Below are 16,331 nucleotides of genomic sequence, written 5' to 3'. Positions count from 1 at the left end.
TTAATGTTGTAAGATATGAATATTGTTATATGTTATTATCATTTCAGTATTTTCTGATATTCTGCAAGCTGTGTGTACTGGTTTAGATTTTAGTTAAAGCTGAACGATATCATTTGATTTAAGATATATCACTGGCATTTTGGTGTATGATTTTGCTCGAAATTTAACTTGACTTAAATGGCCACGAGGCTATGATATGTTAGGGTACGCTAGCTCGCGCCTGGGTTAACTCAAACCAAAAGTCACTTCAGATGTCTCTCTTTAAAACGTAACTGACTAAAAAAGCTTTGTATGTTACAGGACAACAAGAATCAAATAGTGACGTTGGCCTTATTCATGAGACAGGTTAGATAAACATTATCTTCAGTACTGGTTGTCCATGCAAGACCCGATTACCCTTCACTGTCTGAATTGAATGTTTTGGATCTAGAAATGGCAAAATGATCTTCTTCATTGGAACGAAAGTGAATATGGTGACCTAAAAGAGATTAACATTGCCAAAGATAAGTTGTGGGTTCCAGATATCTATATTTACAACCAGTGAGTATAAATGTTTGAATCGTTTTACTTCAGTTTTAAACCGAGAAGAGTTTGATGGTCAGATACCGTTGATTTGTGTCTTCTTCCATTCTCTGGTTAGGCTAAAATAGAAGGAGAAAGTCTTATATCATTTCTTTGAAGGAAAACGAAGTTGTCTTGAGAAAACATATGTGGAGCGGTCAATACGAATGTTCATCACTCCATCAGATGTTTCTTTCTTTCACAGCGCCGAGGGAGGCTCGAAAAGTGCTTTGGATCAATGGAAGACTCCAGTTACAATCAATAGTAGCGGTCATTGCTCATGGCTGGCTCCAGGTGTTGTGAAAACTTCGTGTAAGCTGAACGTGCGCTACTTTCCTTTTGATGAGCAGGTAATCGTTGCTGTATATTTCATATGAAAATATGCTATACAATTGTATAGTATAAGTGCATTACATCTGTTCACACATCGCTCCTGAAATGAGAATTCTCTGAAACACGTATTCCTAGAAATGTAAGATCAAGTTTGGATCATGGACATACAATGGTGAACAGTTAGACGTCCATTCTGATCACAACAACAGCCAGGGGGATACCACAAAGTTTCTGGAAAGCGGAGAATGGGATCTGACCGAGTTCTCGGTCAAGAGGAATGTCGAAAAATACGCTTGTTGTCCCGAAGCTTATCCTGATGTTACGTTTACTTTACTCATCAAAAGAAGAACTCGCTATTACTATATCAATATGTTGTTTCCAAATATGTTTATTACAGGTACGAAGCGTGTTTGCAAGACAACCAAGGGACAGTTGTATAAAAGTCTTTAACTACATTTTGCATAGTCAAATCCCAGTTAACTCTTAAATACACAACTCAGATTGACCAATTCTGTCCTTAAGTAAAGTTAAAAGTTAACTAGTCTTTTATACAATGCCCCAAGTACAACAACTTGGAAAATGTTGAAAATCTATTGACATAGTTTAGATCGTCTCGCTCAAGTTCGTCTTCAGTAAAATCATTGAAATGTTTGTTGTATACAACTTTAACGTTCCTGTTTATTCGGTGGTGACGCTTGGGGTATACTTGCTCCAACTGGCTGCCTCTCTGAGAGTTAAAAAGGATTAACTTTTTTTTATTTCAGCTCTAACTCTTGTGGCGTTTCTCCTTCCACCTGATTGCGGGGAAAGAATCTCATTGATCATCACCAATTTCCTGGCAATGGTTGTCTTTCTTCTCCTCGTTGCCGAGATCCTGCCGCCCAATTCCGAAGTGACGCCGATGATTAGTATCTACTGCGCAGGTCTCATGTGTGAGGTAAGCGACTTGCATGAAACGATGGTGGTATATCCAGGTGATGGCTGCATGTGCCGCAGATGAAGGATGAATTTATTCGTTTCAGGTTGGTCTAGCGCTGGTTGCTTCGTGTTTTGTTCTGCGGTTGTACTGCCGTCACTCGGGATACGACAAGATGCCATCTTGGATTCAAACCATCGTGCTGACGTGGCTGGCAAAATTGACGTTCACCACTTCAGATGTGAGAAAAGTGAAGCAGGATACTGAGCAAAAGGCGGCTAAATTTTTGGAGCTTTTTAAGACACGAAAAAGATCTGGTTCACGCAATAAAGCTCGCGATGGACAGTTGATGGAGTCCGTGTATCTCCTGGCTCCTGAATGGGATTCTTCTTATGATCTTGACACAGATGAAGTTGGTGCGGATGATGTGTTTACCACAGGTAGTAGCATCTGAACACTCGATTAAACAAATCAATTAGTTTTAAGGCGTAAAACTCACTGGATCAATAAGAGATGATCCTTACTGGATCTCTAGGAAGAACAGTTTAGAACTGATAGAGCTATCCAGTATAAATAAAGTTAGTTTAGTTTAGGTTTCCTCCTGTAGTAACACTGGATCAATAAGAGATGATCCTTACTGGATCTCTAGGAAGAACAGTTTAGAACTGATAGAGCTATCCACTATAAATAAAGGTACGGTAGTTTAGTTTAGGTTTTCTTCTGTAGTAACAACACTGGATCAATAAGAGATGATCCTTACAGAGTTTCTTGAAAATACCCTAAAACTGCGAGTAATCGTGTTTAATCCCGAAAGTACATTATTGTATTTTTGTGAAGATCATGAAAGTCGTAAAGGATCAGGCGAGCCATGGTCAACACACAAGTCAACAAACAGTTGTACACACAAGAAATCAAGCGCTGACTCTGGACCTCAGGATCCACCTCGAAGCAATAATCAGTTGATAGTCCAGAACAACAAAGATTGCATTTGCAGGCGAGTATATGATCTTGTTCAATGAAATAATCTTATTCTTAACTCTCTGCCTTCTCATTTTCTTCGTCTCATCATAGGACACTTGTGGATAAGCTTGAACATCGTCAAAAGAACCTCGTGGAGCACGTGAGCAACATGACGAGCATGCTCACAGACCAGGAGATAAACACGGAAAAGAAAAAGGAATGGCAGCTTGCCTCCCGCATTTTAGACCGAAGTTTTTTGGTATTTTTTGTCATCGGATTAATTGTCTCTAGTCTGGCGATCTTCCTGCAAATACCACATGCTTAATAGCGAGTTAGCGGCGTATTATATAGGATTGAGCACTGATATCAAAATGATAACTGGATAGGTATCTTACTAAATTAGTGGCGACTTGGGGAATCGCTAGCTGATTAAACTAACGGTATACTTTAATGTAAATATGTTTTCTAAACAAAGTAAGGAATAGGGTGTCTTAGATGTATAGTTGAAGGAGGTGTTTATCATAAAAGACACTCATTTTATCTGAATTTAACCCTCCCTCTTTTAAACCTTGGCCTTACCATAGCCATCCCTTGCCGAAAATATTAGTCGTTACCCTATAAATAGTGACTCAAGCTAAGATGTGGCCCGGTCTCAGTTTGATAAACCCAATTATACTGTGATTGATCGATATTGTCTTGTTGAAATAATCAATAAAACGAGTGATTGATACTCATATCATTGTGCAATAACATGCTATACTTCATACTCTTTAGTTGCTTATCATTGAGCTGTTTCAACCCGGCATTTCTTTCCGGCAGACTTTGTTTCCCGAGGCAAAGACATGCTGTTTATATACCCGCAGGGTGTTCTGATGTTTCTTTCTTGCGCCTTGTTCAGTTTACCGGCCGCAAATTTTTCTAAAGGCTAACCGGATTTCACGCAAGGTATAATTGATCATTGTTCTGATTACGGCGACGTTTCAGAGGCCGAGATATCGACTGTCTTACAGTTTGCGAAAAATTTAACCGAAATTCCAAAACGAACGCTCCATCGTCTCTTGGGAATACATTTAGAAAAGCTATTTGAAAAAATATTTTTGGTGTTTAGCGGTTTTATGAGGCATTAAAGTGATACATGTATCATGTACATGCAAAAAGTATTGTTATTCTTTCGCATAAAGATCATAAAGGCTTCCTGCCAAGCTAATTACAATCAGATTATATCTTAGAGGAACTGGTGATCCTTGTTGTTTTACATTGATGAACAACACTTCGAGGTCTTGAAACATTTCCAGAGTCATTCAAGTTCAGGACGATGTTTTCATGGTATGTAAACTTTGTTTCTTTTTTGGTAGTACTTCAGCTGAATTTGTTGTCACTTTGAACGTTTACCAAGATTCATCTGCTGAACGCTATCGTTTGGACAGACTAATGCACTGGGAAAAGTGCGGTTAAGCCAAAAGACTCTGGCACTTTCCCCAAACTCATGCCATCTGTAGAAATGGCCACGTAAGCTCTTCCACTAGTCCTTGGGATTCTCTTCCAGTGTTTCTTATCATCCCGCGGGGCCTGTTGACGGGGAAGTTTACCAACATCGCTGTGCCGCCTGAGAGGCTCAGAATCCAAATTTGTGCTGCTATTGTTTAATGAAACTCGATCGTTTATACAGTATATGCCTAATATTGGAATTACATTTCTTGTAGGGATTTTTGAACATGTTTTTCTTTTCATTGGCAGTGTTTTTTACTCGTATTTTATGTTTAAAAGGTAAATTTGATTATAGAGTTCTTCTTTCATTTTTGTTCATGAAATCAGAGTCAGAAGTTTTCTCAATTCTTGAACAGAATTCATACCAATTTATTCGCAGATTAAAATTTCTGTTGCTGTTAAAATAAGATTTTATGCTGCATCCTTCGCAGTTAAATATCCACCTTCTTTTGTATAAAATAAGTCCAGTATTCCTTGTTTTCTTCCGCTGTTCATGGAGACATTTCCCTTGTTTCATGACAGCTGAGAGTTCATACGAAGCACAGAGTCGTTTGGAGACCAATTTATTTAACAACTATTCAAAAGAAATTCGACCTGTTTTGAATTTAAATGAAAATGTCACTGTTTCCGTTGGAATTTCCCTCAGCAGAATTCAAGAAATGGTAAGGCTCTTTTCACGACGAACACTTAATGTGGTTCATACTAACTCTCCTGACGAAGGCCCTCAGGTCGGAACGTCGAGAAGTGTTTTGTCTATTTTAGGCAGTTGTTATTTTACCACATTTGATGCTAATGTGGCTAAAGTTTGATATTTGTTTAGAATGATAAAAGTCAAGTTCTCACTCTGAGTCTTTGGGTGCGTCAGGTAAGAATATGACAAACAGCATACTCGTAAATTGTTTTATGTCTGTTGAGCTGTATTTCAGTCTTCATTGAAAGGACGTACCCCCCCCCCTCCTCATGCCTTCACATCCCCGCTAAATACCCCCACCCTACTGGTTGTCTTCCTATGAAACTCAAAAGTTGGAGATACACAGCATCTCCATGCCTGCGATGCTGACAGTGTGGAATTTCCATATTTCCCTCTCAATTCATTCAGGTATGGTATGATCCTCGCTTGACCTGGAACCGTTCAGACTATGCTATGACAAAACAAATTCATGTCGATCCTGATAAGATATGGGTTCCAGATCTTAAAGTTTACAATGAGTATGTTTCCTGTACTTTCACTTGTGTTGTACATATGGTCGTCTCTAATATGACACCGTTGTCAAATTAGGGTCAGCACTCATTTGGATCACGGATTAGACCAACTGCACACCAAAGCGATCGTTTATTCCACTGGGAAAATAAAATGGATGTCACCCTCTGTAAAGAAGTTATCTTGTCATGTGGATATGACTTTTTTCCCACATGACACGCAGGTATATACAGCATTTTGCCTTCGGTTGATTTGTTCAATCGGAGGACGGAGTTTTCCATAAGCTGTATACAAGATAATTAATTTGGGGAATCGTGAGTTGTTTAAAAACACAGTTAGGATATCGAACTCAATAAACAAACTCCGCCATCTCACAAATTAAGATTGGACAACTGCAGAGGTCTAATATCTTTGCTTCTTTTTTCCAGAACTGTGGTATTAAGATAGGTTCTTGGACGTACGATGGCTATGCCTTGGATGTGAGACCAGAGAGCTACACTATGGACGTATCGAAGTCTCCCTCAAATCCTGAATGGCAGTTGATATCAACTTCGGTACAAAGACATGAAGAGAAATACAAGTGCTGTCCCGAACCTTACCCTGATGTTACCTACACTGTGATGATCAAGCGACGTGAACGTAGCTACTGGATGAATTTCATCTTTCCTGGAGTATTTCTTACAGGTGAAGTCACTATGAGTCTCCCACAGTGTTCAGCACTGTTGTGGGGGTCAACTAGGTACTGGGTGGGACTCACTAGGGCACTGTGGTAGGGTCATAAAGGTACTGAATGGGACTTTCATGGCTATACTTTTTCTTCTCTCCTCTTTAGTATTAACGATGATGTCATTCATGACCGCAGCGCAAGACACGGGAGAGAGAATAAGTCTTGTTTTGACAGCTTTGGTTTCAATGTTTTTCTTCCTAAAGTTGGTCAGCGAGCGAACCCCAGCTTCCGATACAACACCTTTGTTGAGCGTTTACTTTGTCATGTTGAGTTTCGAGGTAAGAAATTTCAATTGTTTTAATCGGTTTACCAAAGAGCTTCCCATCCCTCAACAGTCGGTTTAAACTGTCCATTGAAATATCAGTGTTAGGTTTTATTGAGCATATTCATCTCACTTAGCCTTCTCAAGCTTGATTGATTGCTTTCCAATCTATGGTCGTTTAATAGTGATTTTTGAAGGCTTTCCGTTCAAACAGTTCCGGATTCGCTCGTCACGACTTCCTCGTTTGCCGTTATGAAGCAACGATCTCAGCAAACGCTTATCAATTTGATAGATTTAGTATATTTCTTCTGGTCTGGGACATTAAAAATCTTCCCTGTCTTTTGTTGACTTCAAAATTTGACCTGTTCCGATGGCAATTCAATACCGTGTGAACGCGACCCTAGTCTACTTCTTTTTTATTTCCTTGTACAGATTGGTCTTATCCTCTACTCAGTATGCCTGTCATTGAATGCCTACCACAAACACCCAGCTCTTGGCGAGATGCCGAACTATGTACGAAGCCTTGTCTTGGGGAAACTGGGGAACTTGTGGACATTGAGGGAAGACCGGGAACGCATTGGACGGCGTCTGGGGGCACTTGAGGATCTTTCTCAGATGAAGGAAAACATTAAAAACGAGCTGGAAAATATAAAAAATGGTCTTTCCAGTTCAAAATCGGGACTGGAATGTAGGGGGGAGGCGAGTTTCGATAAACAATGTAACGGTGATTGTTTGAAAACTCGTGAGAGAGAAGGTAAGAGTATATGGATTGGGTTAGCTGTGGTTTTATCGTAAAAACGAGGCAGTGTAGTGGGGTGAGTGCGCCTTCGAATACTCTGGTGTTGGCTCAGAGTTCAGGGGTGGCAGATCACTCAGGTATTGTAGGGGGGGACTCGCTTCATTGGGGTCAGTCAGGGGCTGAATAGGCGACTATCTTCTTCATTGGTTTTCATTGATTGCTTTTCATTATTTCATATGAATGTTCCTAATCCACGAAGTGAATCGATTGCTTTGCATATTCATCGTTCTAGACATAATCGATGAGGCTGTGGATAGATCCATAGTTCAGCTGGAAGACGTTCATGATACCGAGGAATCCTCGAGCAGGAACGCGTCAACCGTCGTAGCAAATTCCGAGACAGAGATTTGCGCATGTTCCATCATGATAAAGAAGATGGTGAAAGGGAACAAGCGACTGTTGTTTGCAATCCGACAGATCGTATTCGTCGCACGCCAGCTTGACAAGACCTCGTCTGAGAAAGAAAACTGGCTGATCGCTGCGACCATCTTGGATCGAGTGTTCCTGGTTTTGTTTGTGATTTGTTTCGTCATTATTTCGGTCGTATCAGGCTGATGTCTGATGGAGATTTGTGGATGTTCGTCTCGATTTGAGGTTTTAAGACTCTCGTGAAGACTTTTGTGCTGCAAATGAAAGTTTTCAAAGTCAAATGCACTTCTTATGTGTGCGAGAAATGTTACATGATGAATGTTCTGATAATTATTATAACATGTGTTTACCACCAAATGCGAGGTCAATACATCCAGTGAATATCATGTTAGTTAAAGTTTGCAGTATCAGCTGCTGGATGTTCAGGAAAATTGACTAAAAACTAGCTTCACAATGCGCCTCATGTCAATGACAGGGCTTTGGGCGAGCCTTTGCTAGCTAAATATGAGATAATGGTTTTTGTCAGTATAATACAATAGTCATTGCATTGTGTAGCAACTTTTCATTGTCCAAATCGAAATAAGTCCCAATTATTGCAGCATGCTGTTTTCATACAAAGAGTTCAATTAGTGTTTTGCTGTGCTTTTGACAACAAAAAGGACAATACGTTGGTCTATAAATGTCTTATGTTATAATATAGACGTGTTTTGACAAGGAAAAAAATTGGTTAAATAAATGGGATTGAATCCAATGTGATAACGATTTTGAAATGACTTCTGCAAATAACGCACAATGCATCGCCATCACAAACTGTATGTCTATACAATGAGCTATTAATACAACGTCTGTTTATTGGAATAGCGAGGTAATAGCCCCTTTAAACAATTTTAATAATCTCTTTGCTTATTAAACAGCTTCATTATGGCAGGAAATTGTTAATTAGGAAGTCTGAATAGCGAGAAACGTAAAATATTTTGAACATCATTTAATATTTTAAATACTTTTGTAGCGCTCCTTTGGCATATATGCGCTGTGTGGGCCCAGCATGGTTTACTGTTAATTGAGTGAAGTTTTGTTAAAACCACTTCAGTTATCAGCGTGTGTTTAAGCTGTTGTTTCAGCCCTCTCAACAGGCCAATTTTGCTTCTTGCACGAAACAATCTGTATTATTTACATGCAGATTTATAGCACTCAAAAGGACTTAGGTTTTCGATGGTTTATTTTTAAAATATATCAATTCTCGAGTTCCGTTTCGCTTCGTTGAAGCTTTTTGTATCAACTCTTTGCAGCGAATTCAGCCATTGAAAAAAACTTTGGTCGCAAAAACAGCTTAGAAATGTATCTTCTGTTATTCTGCTTTGTGTGTTACTTGGGAACTATGCATTTCTGTCTTGCATTTGGTAAGTCATTATTCGTAACGGTTATGATTGTAATCCTCATGTGAAGCAAACGATTTTGGTTTTATCGTGACTCAATCTTGATGCTTTTTTTTTCCCAGCTGAGAGAACATTCGATGCAAAAGTTCGTCTGGCAAAGATGCTTCTGAAGGACTATTCAAAGGAGGCAAGACCTGTACTTGATGTGAGAGATAATGTTTCGGTTACGGTTGGAATATCCTTGTATCTTATCAGGAATATGGTAGGACATCATACTGTCTCGATCTTCCATGATCAGGCTATTTTAGTCTTATCTTGTGTCGATTTTTCATGATTTATCTACTTTTTCTTATAAGGATGACAAAAATCAAATGCTCACAACAAGTCTATGGGTACGACAGGTAAACGATTTGTTTTCGATTGTTCAGATTTAAACTTTATTCATTTCTAAACATGGCTTTTACCAATCTTCCCTAGACGTGGTATGATCACAGGTTTACGTGGACGCCATCAAATTTTTCCAATGTCAAAAGGATTAACATGCATGCCAGCGATGTTTGGGTTCCAGATATCAAAGTTTACAACGAGTAAGTTGAGTTCTCGTGGTGGGAAAACACTGATAGGAAACAATATTTGTTCACTTCACTCAGAGAAGATGTTCCTATGAAACAATTTTCCCAACATTGTTTGAAAAATATTTGTTTTTTAGAGTAAACCGAGGTAAATACAGTGGTCTGGATCAGTTTCAAACCCGGATTATTGTCGACAACGACGGGAGGGTTCGATGGATGGGTCCATCCGTGTTGAGAACATCCTGTCAGGTCGACATCAAAATGTTCCCTTTTGATTCTCAGGTACAGCGATCCAGGTGTTGACGATGTTTTGATAAAGTCATCCTTATTAAACTAAACTAACTTTATTTATACTGGATACTGGATAGCTCTATCAGTTCTAAACTGTTCTTCCTAGAGATCCAGTAAGGATCATCTCTTATTGATCCAGTGTTACTACAGGAAGAAACCTAAACTAAACTAACTTTTTTTATACTGGATAGCTCTATCAGTTCTAAACTGTTCTTCCTAAAGGTCCAGTAAGGATCATCTCTTATTGATCCAGTGTTACTACAGGAGGAAACCTAAACTATAACTTTATTTATACTGGATAGCTCTATCAGCTCTAAACTGTTCTTCCTAGAGGTCCAGTAAGGATCATCTTTTATTCATCCAGTGTTATTACAGGAGGAAACCTAAACTATAACTTTATTTATACTGGATAGCTCTATCAGTTCTAAATTGTTCTTCCTAGAGGTCCAGTAAGGATCATCTTTTATTCATCCAGTGTTATTACAGGAGGAAACCTAAACTAAACTTAATCATGACTGTTCTAAACTATTCTCTTTTCAAGTCCAACAAGGATAAACCTCTCTCAAAAACGTTGCTAAACTTTTACGATAAAACTTTTCATCTTTTTTTCAGACCTGTAGGATCAAGATAGGTTCTTGGACGTACGATGGTTTTACTCTGGACGTTATCCCGGAGTCATACACTATGGATATTTCCAAGTCCCCTTCAAGTCTCGAGTGGGAGCTGGTAACTACCACGGTAGAACGCAAAGTCCAATTCTACCCGTGTTGTCCTGAACCCTACCCTGACGTCACATATACTGTCACATTGAAGCGAAGACAAAAAAGCTACGGTGTGAACTTCATCTTTCCCGCCGTGTTTCTGACAGGTTAGAATGAAGTTTTGTGCTCTTTCTGACCTCAAGCAAAGAAATCTTTGCTCATATTACGAAATGCATTCGTGAAATTTAGGTTTAACTATCATGGCGTTCGTCACAAGAGGAGAACGGATCGGTCTTGTGTTAACATGCCTGGTATCAATGTTTTTCTTTCTGAAAATGGTGGCTGAAAGGACTCCAACCTCAGACACAGTTCCTATTCTCAGTATTTACTTTGTCATGCTTAGTTTTGAGGTAAAGATTTCTGTTCTAGGAAACAGTAACTAGTTGACTCATTCTTCCTTCAACTGTTCCTGGCTTGAATTTGAAGTGTGTATAATTCCACTCGAAATTAAGACCCTTTAAACCTTAGAATATACTTCATTGAAAAGTAGTAGAAGTATAAACAACTGTGTGTAAAATTTTCTGTTTTCACCAAAGGTAACTCTGATATTCTACGCAGTCTGTATTACCTTAAATGCTCATCACCGACAAACACCTTTGAACATTATGTCCGAGGGCGTTCGCGGATTTGTAATCCAGAAACTTGGTTGTGTTTGGGGTATGACGAGCATTGGAAATGACATCAAAGAGAAGCTTGAAACACTTCACGCTATTGCAAATACGGCAAAGGATAAATGCGAAAATTTTGAGGAACTGAGATCAATAGACAGATCCATAAACAAAGATTGCATGTGTCGGTGTAGCAGCGAGCAGACTAATGGCAGAGTGGCAACGATTCATGCTGAGAGAACTCAGTTAAAACTGGATGAATCTGAGATGGGAAACAGTGAAAATGAGGCAACTCGAAGTACCATTACAGATAGCAGTGCTTCAAGTGGTTCACAGGTCAATATAGACCCAGAAAAACACAGAACCGGAAACAGCAATGTTACAACTGAGAAGCTCGCCGAAACAGTTCATAAACGGTCGTTGGACGATGCAATGGACGCAGGTGTTAACATGACAATGAAAATCCCTCGCGAACATTTAAATTTACAAAACCAAGCGCCTCATTACTGCCAATGCGAATCGTGCCTGAGGAAGCCAGGAAAAGCTCGTTGTGTTTCCTTCATAAACGATATGATAGTTCTCAACCAACGTCTTGTTTCAGATATCCAAGAAATCAATTATCTCGCTAGGAATTGGGAGTACAGATCATCGCAAAAAAGACACTGGCTCACGGCAGCGACAACACTCGACAGAGGATTTCTTATTTTATTCCTACTTATGTTTATTACTTTAACCGTATGTAATTTTATTTGGTAATATTTTCCTAAAATATCATTGTAATTATCATATACATTATAATTGCTACTCTAATTGGTTAATTACATGCTAATTGCGTGAAGGAGTGACCTTTATGTAATGAACGACGTCGGTACAATCTCATCTGCTCAGGAGCTTGGCAAACTAGTCTAGCCGCTAATCAGGCAAGCAAAATAAAGATAAATTGCATAATGAGAATGACCATAGTCTTGCATTGCTGGCTCCTTGCTGAGTTCCCTTTGCAGAAAAATTTCCAGCACTTGCTTTTCGATGTTGTTGATTGTGTCGTTAAAGCAGACTGTGTGATAGAAGATAAGCTATTTTGGGACTGAGGATTGTGTGAACTTATTTTACCAGTAGTCATAGAGTCTGTTGAAATATGACGTATTGACGTGTGTGATTCTCTGGTTATTCCACGACTAGAAGTAATTTCAATCGCTTTAGATATTCGAGACGTTACTGTGGATGTTGGTTCCTCGATTGGCAAGGATGTGGGAACGGTGAACTGTGTCTTTTCCAGCTGTTTCATGGATGAATAATTCGTTTCTTTCTTCAAATTATAGCTGGAATATTTATCGCTGAAAGATGACATGGAAGACGAGCTTGAAGCATGACTGTATTCCTGCAGGGGTGGTTTAACACGCGACAGAGGAATCGTGGTATTCTGGATCAGACTGGAGCCACCAACTGCACTGAAGGTAGGTAGATCCTGAAATGAACTAGTTGCCATTTTGTTAGAGATATTGAAAAGGCCAGTACTTAATGATGGCCAAGGACCGTTGAATGAGTCAGATTTAGAATTATTTTGGATGTTCGAGAGATTGGTACTGAAAACTGGGCGGGGTTCTCTAATCGCGGTACTGTTAGAGATATTCAATTGATATGACTTTGATGGCAGATTTGAAATGACATAACCAGTTTTCTGTGTAGGTGAAGATAACCATGTTTCATTCCGTTGCCAAGACGACCGTGACGTCATTGAAGTAGAACTGGAGATGGCTGGTGGTGTCTGGTTGTTGCTTTCTAATGTTGAGAAATCCGGCTGAGACCTTGATTGTGAAGTATAAGTTGATATATTTTCGATTGGGTTTGTGTTAATACTAGAGACGACAGCATTTAGCCTGCTAGTGTGGGTTTCGACTTCGGTTGACGAGTGCGTGATGTACCTTATGTTTGTTATCTTCTCCGCAGTTGAAGGTGTTATTAAAGCGTGTGTTTGAGAAGATTTTATTGGGCCATTATCACTTGAATGATTCTCAATGTTGGATTCCACAACGGAGAAGTCTATAGCTGTCGTTGCATTGCGCATTGAAGAAGTGATAAAAAATTGCGTCGGAGCTAGAATTATGTTTGAAATTCTGCTTCCAGATGTGTACAGTAATCCAGTGTTTAGACTTTGGCGATGAGAAAGCATTGAGTCAGTTTGATTAAAGACTGTTCTTGATCCTTGAAATGATGCTTTTACCGACTTTGATGACGGCTGGGAGTCCGTTGACTGTAATAAAATTTGGGGATTTGTGTATTGCAATGTAATCGTTGAATCGTGCATAATTTTACTAGAAGTCATGAAATGTTCTTTGCTGGTAATGTTTTGAATATCAGAGCTTTGAAGTACGCGTAAAGAGCTGTCGTTTTCTCTACTGATCGTCTGGTTTAAGGTTGTTGTAGAAGGACTTATTTGAACTTGAGATGCCGTGTGTTGCTGAGTTCGTGTCGAATTTATGAACGTTGTCTGGTCCGTCATTGGTGATTGCAAGGGCAAAGATGAATTCCATTGTATCGTCGAAGAAGGACAGACGATTCGCTTCACGATATGGCAATGTTCGTCGAGTAGCTTCGTTCTGTTGTGTATTTGATAAAGAAAACTGGAAAGTTTGATGCCAGTACATTCTCCTGGGCGATTTTGCTGGCATTCCAGAAAGCCAGCTCCTATGCAGTTGTTGGATTTCGTAAGAGAATGCAGAGCGTCGTGACCGAACCGAGAACTCCAGCATTCGCCGTAGTTTTCAATCGTAAACTGATGGAAAAGACTTAAATTACCATTTGAGATTTTGTTCAATTTCTCGACACATCGACAGGCTAATCTGAAATAAGAGATGTTTGTCAAGTTGCGCTTATCACGATGAAAATAATGGCCGTAAAAGATATCTCTTTCATGACCATGGTCGTATATTTGCCATTAGTTTCCGGCGAATATATGACCATGGTCGTATATTTGCCATTAGTTTCCGGCGAATATATGACCATGGTCGTATATTTTCCATTAGTTTCCGGCGAATATATGACCATGGTCGTATATTTGCCATTTTCTGGCGAATATATGACCATGGTCGTATATTTGCAGTTTCCGCCAAATATATGACCATGGTCGTATATTTGCCGTTTTCCGGCGAATATATGACCATGGTCGTATATTTGCAGTTTCCGCCAAATATATGACCATGGTCGTATATTTGCCGTTTTCCGGCGAATATATGACCATGGTCGTATATTTGCCATTTTCCGGCGAATATATGACCATGGTCGTATCATGGTCGTATTAGCCGGAAAATGACGAATACGACCATGGTCGTATCATGGCCGTATTGGCCGGAAAATGACGAATACGACCATGGTCGTATCATGGCCGTATTGGCCGGAAAATGACGAATACGACCATGGTCGTTTCATGGTCGTATTGGCCGGAAAATGACGAATACGACCATGGTCGTATCATAGTCGTATTGGTCGGAAAATGACGAATACGACCATGGTCGTATTGGCTGGAAAATGACGAATACGACCATGGTCGTATTGGCCGGAAAATGACGAATACGACCATGGTCTTATTGGCTGGAAAATGACGAATACGACCATGGTTGTATCATGGTCGTATTGGCTGGAAAATGACGAATACGACCATGGTCGTATTAGCCGGAAAACGTCTAACTCGACCATGGTCGTATTCGTCATTTTCCGGGCAATACGACCATGGTCGTATTCGTCATTTTCCGGCCAAAACGATCATGATACGTCGTATTGGCCGAAAAATAACGAACACGACCATGGTCGTATTACGAGGCTCGGTGGAAGGAGTTTTGAAGACTATGGCTCTTTTAAACGGTGTTAAATTATATTTGGTTCGTTGACAATATCCTACCCAAGCAAGTATTCCTCCCAGTGAAACCAGTCAGTAGGAATATCACTTGATTTTGGAGAGCGGCTGTCGCGATCAGTGATAATTAGCTCGTTGTAGATTCTTTTTCGGTTCTGGTAAGTGTGGACGCAGCCAACCTTGGTATATTCTCGATCACACGTTTCATGATGGCTTCCGCGAACTGATGATGGATTTTAACATGATCAATGTTGTGTAAGTTCATACTTGATAGCGCTATGTTCTTCCTAGAGATCCAGTAAGGATCATCTCTTATTGATCCAGTGTTACTACAGGAGGAAACCTAAACTAAACTAACTTTATTTATACTGGATAGCTCTATCAGTTCTAAACTGTTCTTCCAAGAGGTCCAGTAAGAATCATCTCTTATTGATCGAGTGTTACTATTGGAAGAAACCTAAACTAAACTAACTTTATTAATACTGGATAGCTCTATCAGTTCTAAACTGTTCTTCCTAGAGGTCCAGTAAGAATCATCTCTTATTGATCCAGTGTTACTACCGGAGGAAACCTAAACTAAACTAACTTTATTCATACTCTGCTCTTCTATTTTACTATCATCTAACACATCATACTTTGCCATTCTATTCTTACCTTTGAAATATTGAAACCAGCTGATAAAAGCGAGCGAAATAAACAGCAAAACGTCTCCTATAAAAGTGTTTGAAAGAGCTTTGACATGAGGCACTTTGCTGCATGATTTTAACACTAACTGAATAGCATGCGCGGTATACTTAAAATTGCTCTCCCATACCTTTCATTTCAGTTAAAAGATGATGATAGATATCAAGTTGAAGATTATGACATTATAGGTTATAGATTTTGACATTTTTAGGAAGGATGATTTCTGAGGAGGATCGCAGCACGGAAGGGACGATTGTAGACTAGCCGTTCGTAAGAAATTTGATTATGAATTAGGTTTGTAGAAGCAATTGACGTTCTACAATTGTTTGTGTTTCCTTAGTAATGTCTTATTTGGTTGTAGTTATTCGTACGCAGTATTGTGATGAAGACAATCACGCGCTAAACACTTCTGAAAATATCTCAGCAATTAAACAGAAACTCCCCGGCTTCGGTGTGGGAAAGTGTGGACACCTTCATTACATAACAATGTGAATCATCTTGAACAATGTCGATAACGAGGTCGATAATAGATGAGAGTTGAAGCGGCTAGGATCAAACGTCTGCACTACACTC

General features: G+C 39.5%; 4 protein-coding genes across 4 annotated transcripts; 3 read left to right on the top strand and 1 right to left on the bottom strand.

Annotated features, from left to right (window-relative positions):
• Positions 1 to 306: 306 nt before the first annotated feature.
• Positions 307 to 4,514, top strand: LOC114534393 (neuronal acetylcholine receptor subunit alpha-7-like). The gene is made up of 9 exons (XM_028555834.1): positions 307 to 345; positions 431 to 540; positions 767 to 911; positions 1,030 to 1,291; positions 1,659 to 1,831; positions 1,917 to 2,250; positions 2,648 to 2,804; positions 2,882 to 4,096; positions 4,474 to 4,514. Exons 1-8 carry the CDS (start codon positions 337 to 339, stop codon positions 3,093 to 3,095), a joined length of 1,404 nt encoding a protein of 467 aa, XP_028411635.1. The 5' UTR covers positions 307 to 336; the 3' UTR covers positions 3,096 to 4,096; positions 4,474 to 4,514.
• On the top strand, positions 4,347 to 8,518 carry LOC114534381 (acetylcholine receptor subunit alpha-type acr-16-like). Its single transcript, XM_028555824.1, has 9 exons — positions 4,347 to 4,537; positions 4,781 to 4,920; positions 5,079 to 5,123; positions 5,358 to 5,467; positions 5,538 to 5,682; positions 5,888 to 6,143; positions 6,292 to 6,464; positions 6,881 to 7,202; positions 7,480 to 8,518. Exons 1-9 carry the CDS (start codon positions 4,486 to 4,488, stop codon positions 7,800 to 7,802), a joined length of 1,566 nt encoding a protein of 521 aa, XP_028411625.1. The 5' UTR covers positions 4,347 to 4,485; the 3' UTR covers positions 7,803 to 8,518.
• Positions 8,519 to 8,717: 199 nt separating this feature from the next.
• LOC114534339 (neuronal acetylcholine receptor subunit alpha-10-like) lies at positions 8,718 to 12,363 on the top strand. Its single transcript, XM_028555781.1, has 8 exons — positions 8,718 to 9,016; positions 9,115 to 9,254; positions 9,349 to 9,393; positions 9,470 to 9,579; positions 9,702 to 9,846; positions 10,468 to 10,723; positions 10,806 to 10,966; positions 11,153 to 12,363. The coding sequence occupies exons 1-8, from the start codon at positions 8,953 to 8,955 to the stop codon at positions 11,978 to 11,980; spliced, it is 1,749 nt and encodes a 582-aa protein (XP_028411582.1). The 5' UTR covers positions 8,718 to 8,952; the 3' UTR covers positions 11,981 to 12,363.
• On the bottom strand, positions 12,331 to 15,895 carry LOC114533209. The gene is made up of 6 exons (XM_028554712.1): positions 15,889 to 15,895; positions 15,729 to 15,806; positions 15,120 to 15,297; positions 13,538 to 14,064; positions 13,147 to 13,270; positions 12,331 to 12,349 (listed from the first exon to the last, which is right to left on the bottom strand). Exons 1-6 carry the CDS (start codon positions 15,893 to 15,895, stop codon positions 12,331 to 12,333), a joined length of 933 nt encoding a protein of 310 aa, XP_028410513.1.
• Positions 15,896 to 16,331: the final 436 nt, after the last annotated feature.

This window comes from Dendronephthya gigantea, unplaced genomic scaffold (genome assembly GCF_004324835.1).
Source record: "Dendronephthya gigantea isolate DGI-Jeju-01 unplaced genomic scaffold, DenGig_1.0 000002F, whole genome shotgun sequence".
NCBI classification, from domain to species: Eukaryota; Metazoa; Cnidaria; class Anthozoa; order Malacalcyonacea; family Nephtheidae; genus Dendronephthya; species Dendronephthya gigantea.
Note: the sequence above shows the minus strand (reverse complement) of the source record. Positions and strands in the feature narration are given on the sequence as shown.

Coding starts and splice junctions, on each gene's coding strand:
- LOC114533209 (XM_028554712.1), bottom strand. Junction 14,065..15,119: donor TGGGAGGAATACTTGCTTGG/GTAGGATATTGT, acceptor CTCTTATTTCAG/ATTAGCCTGTCGATGTGTCG. Junction 13,271..13,537: donor AGAACATTTCATGACTTCTA/GTAAAATTATGC, acceptor ATGCAACGACAG/CTATAGACTTCTCCGTTGTG.
- LOC114534393 (XM_028555834.1), top strand. Junction 912..1,029: donor ACTTTCCTTTTGATGAGCAG/GTAATCGTTGCT, acceptor ACGTATTCCTAG/AAATGTAAGATCAAGTTTGG. Junction 1,832..1,916: donor GCGCAGGTCTCATGTGTGAG/GTAAGCGACTTG, acceptor TATTCGTTTCAG/GTTGGTCTAGCGCTGGTTGC.
- LOC114534339 (XM_028555781.1), top strand. CDS start 8,953: ATGTATCTTCTGTTATTCTGCTTTGTGTGTTACTTGGGAACTATGCAT. Junction 9,847..10,467: donor TGTTCCCTTTTGATTCTCAG/GTACAGCGATCC, acceptor TCTTTTTTTCAG/ACCTGTAGGATCAAGATAGG. Junction 10,967..11,152: donor TTGTCATGCTTAGTTTTGAG/GTAAAGATTTCT, acceptor TTTTCACCAAAG/GTAACTCTGATATTCTACGC.
- LOC114534381 (XM_028555824.1), top strand. CDS start 4,486: ATGTTTTTCTTTTCATTGGCAGTGTTTTTTACTCGTATTTTATGTTTA. Junction 5,124..5,357: donor TGAGTCTTTGGGTGCGTCAG/GTAAGAATATGA, acceptor CAATTCATTCAG/GTATGGTATGATCCTCGCTT. Junction 5,468..5,537: donor GATCTTAAAGTTTACAATGA/GTATGTTTCCTG, acceptor TTGTCAAATTAG/GGTCAGCACTCATTTGGATC.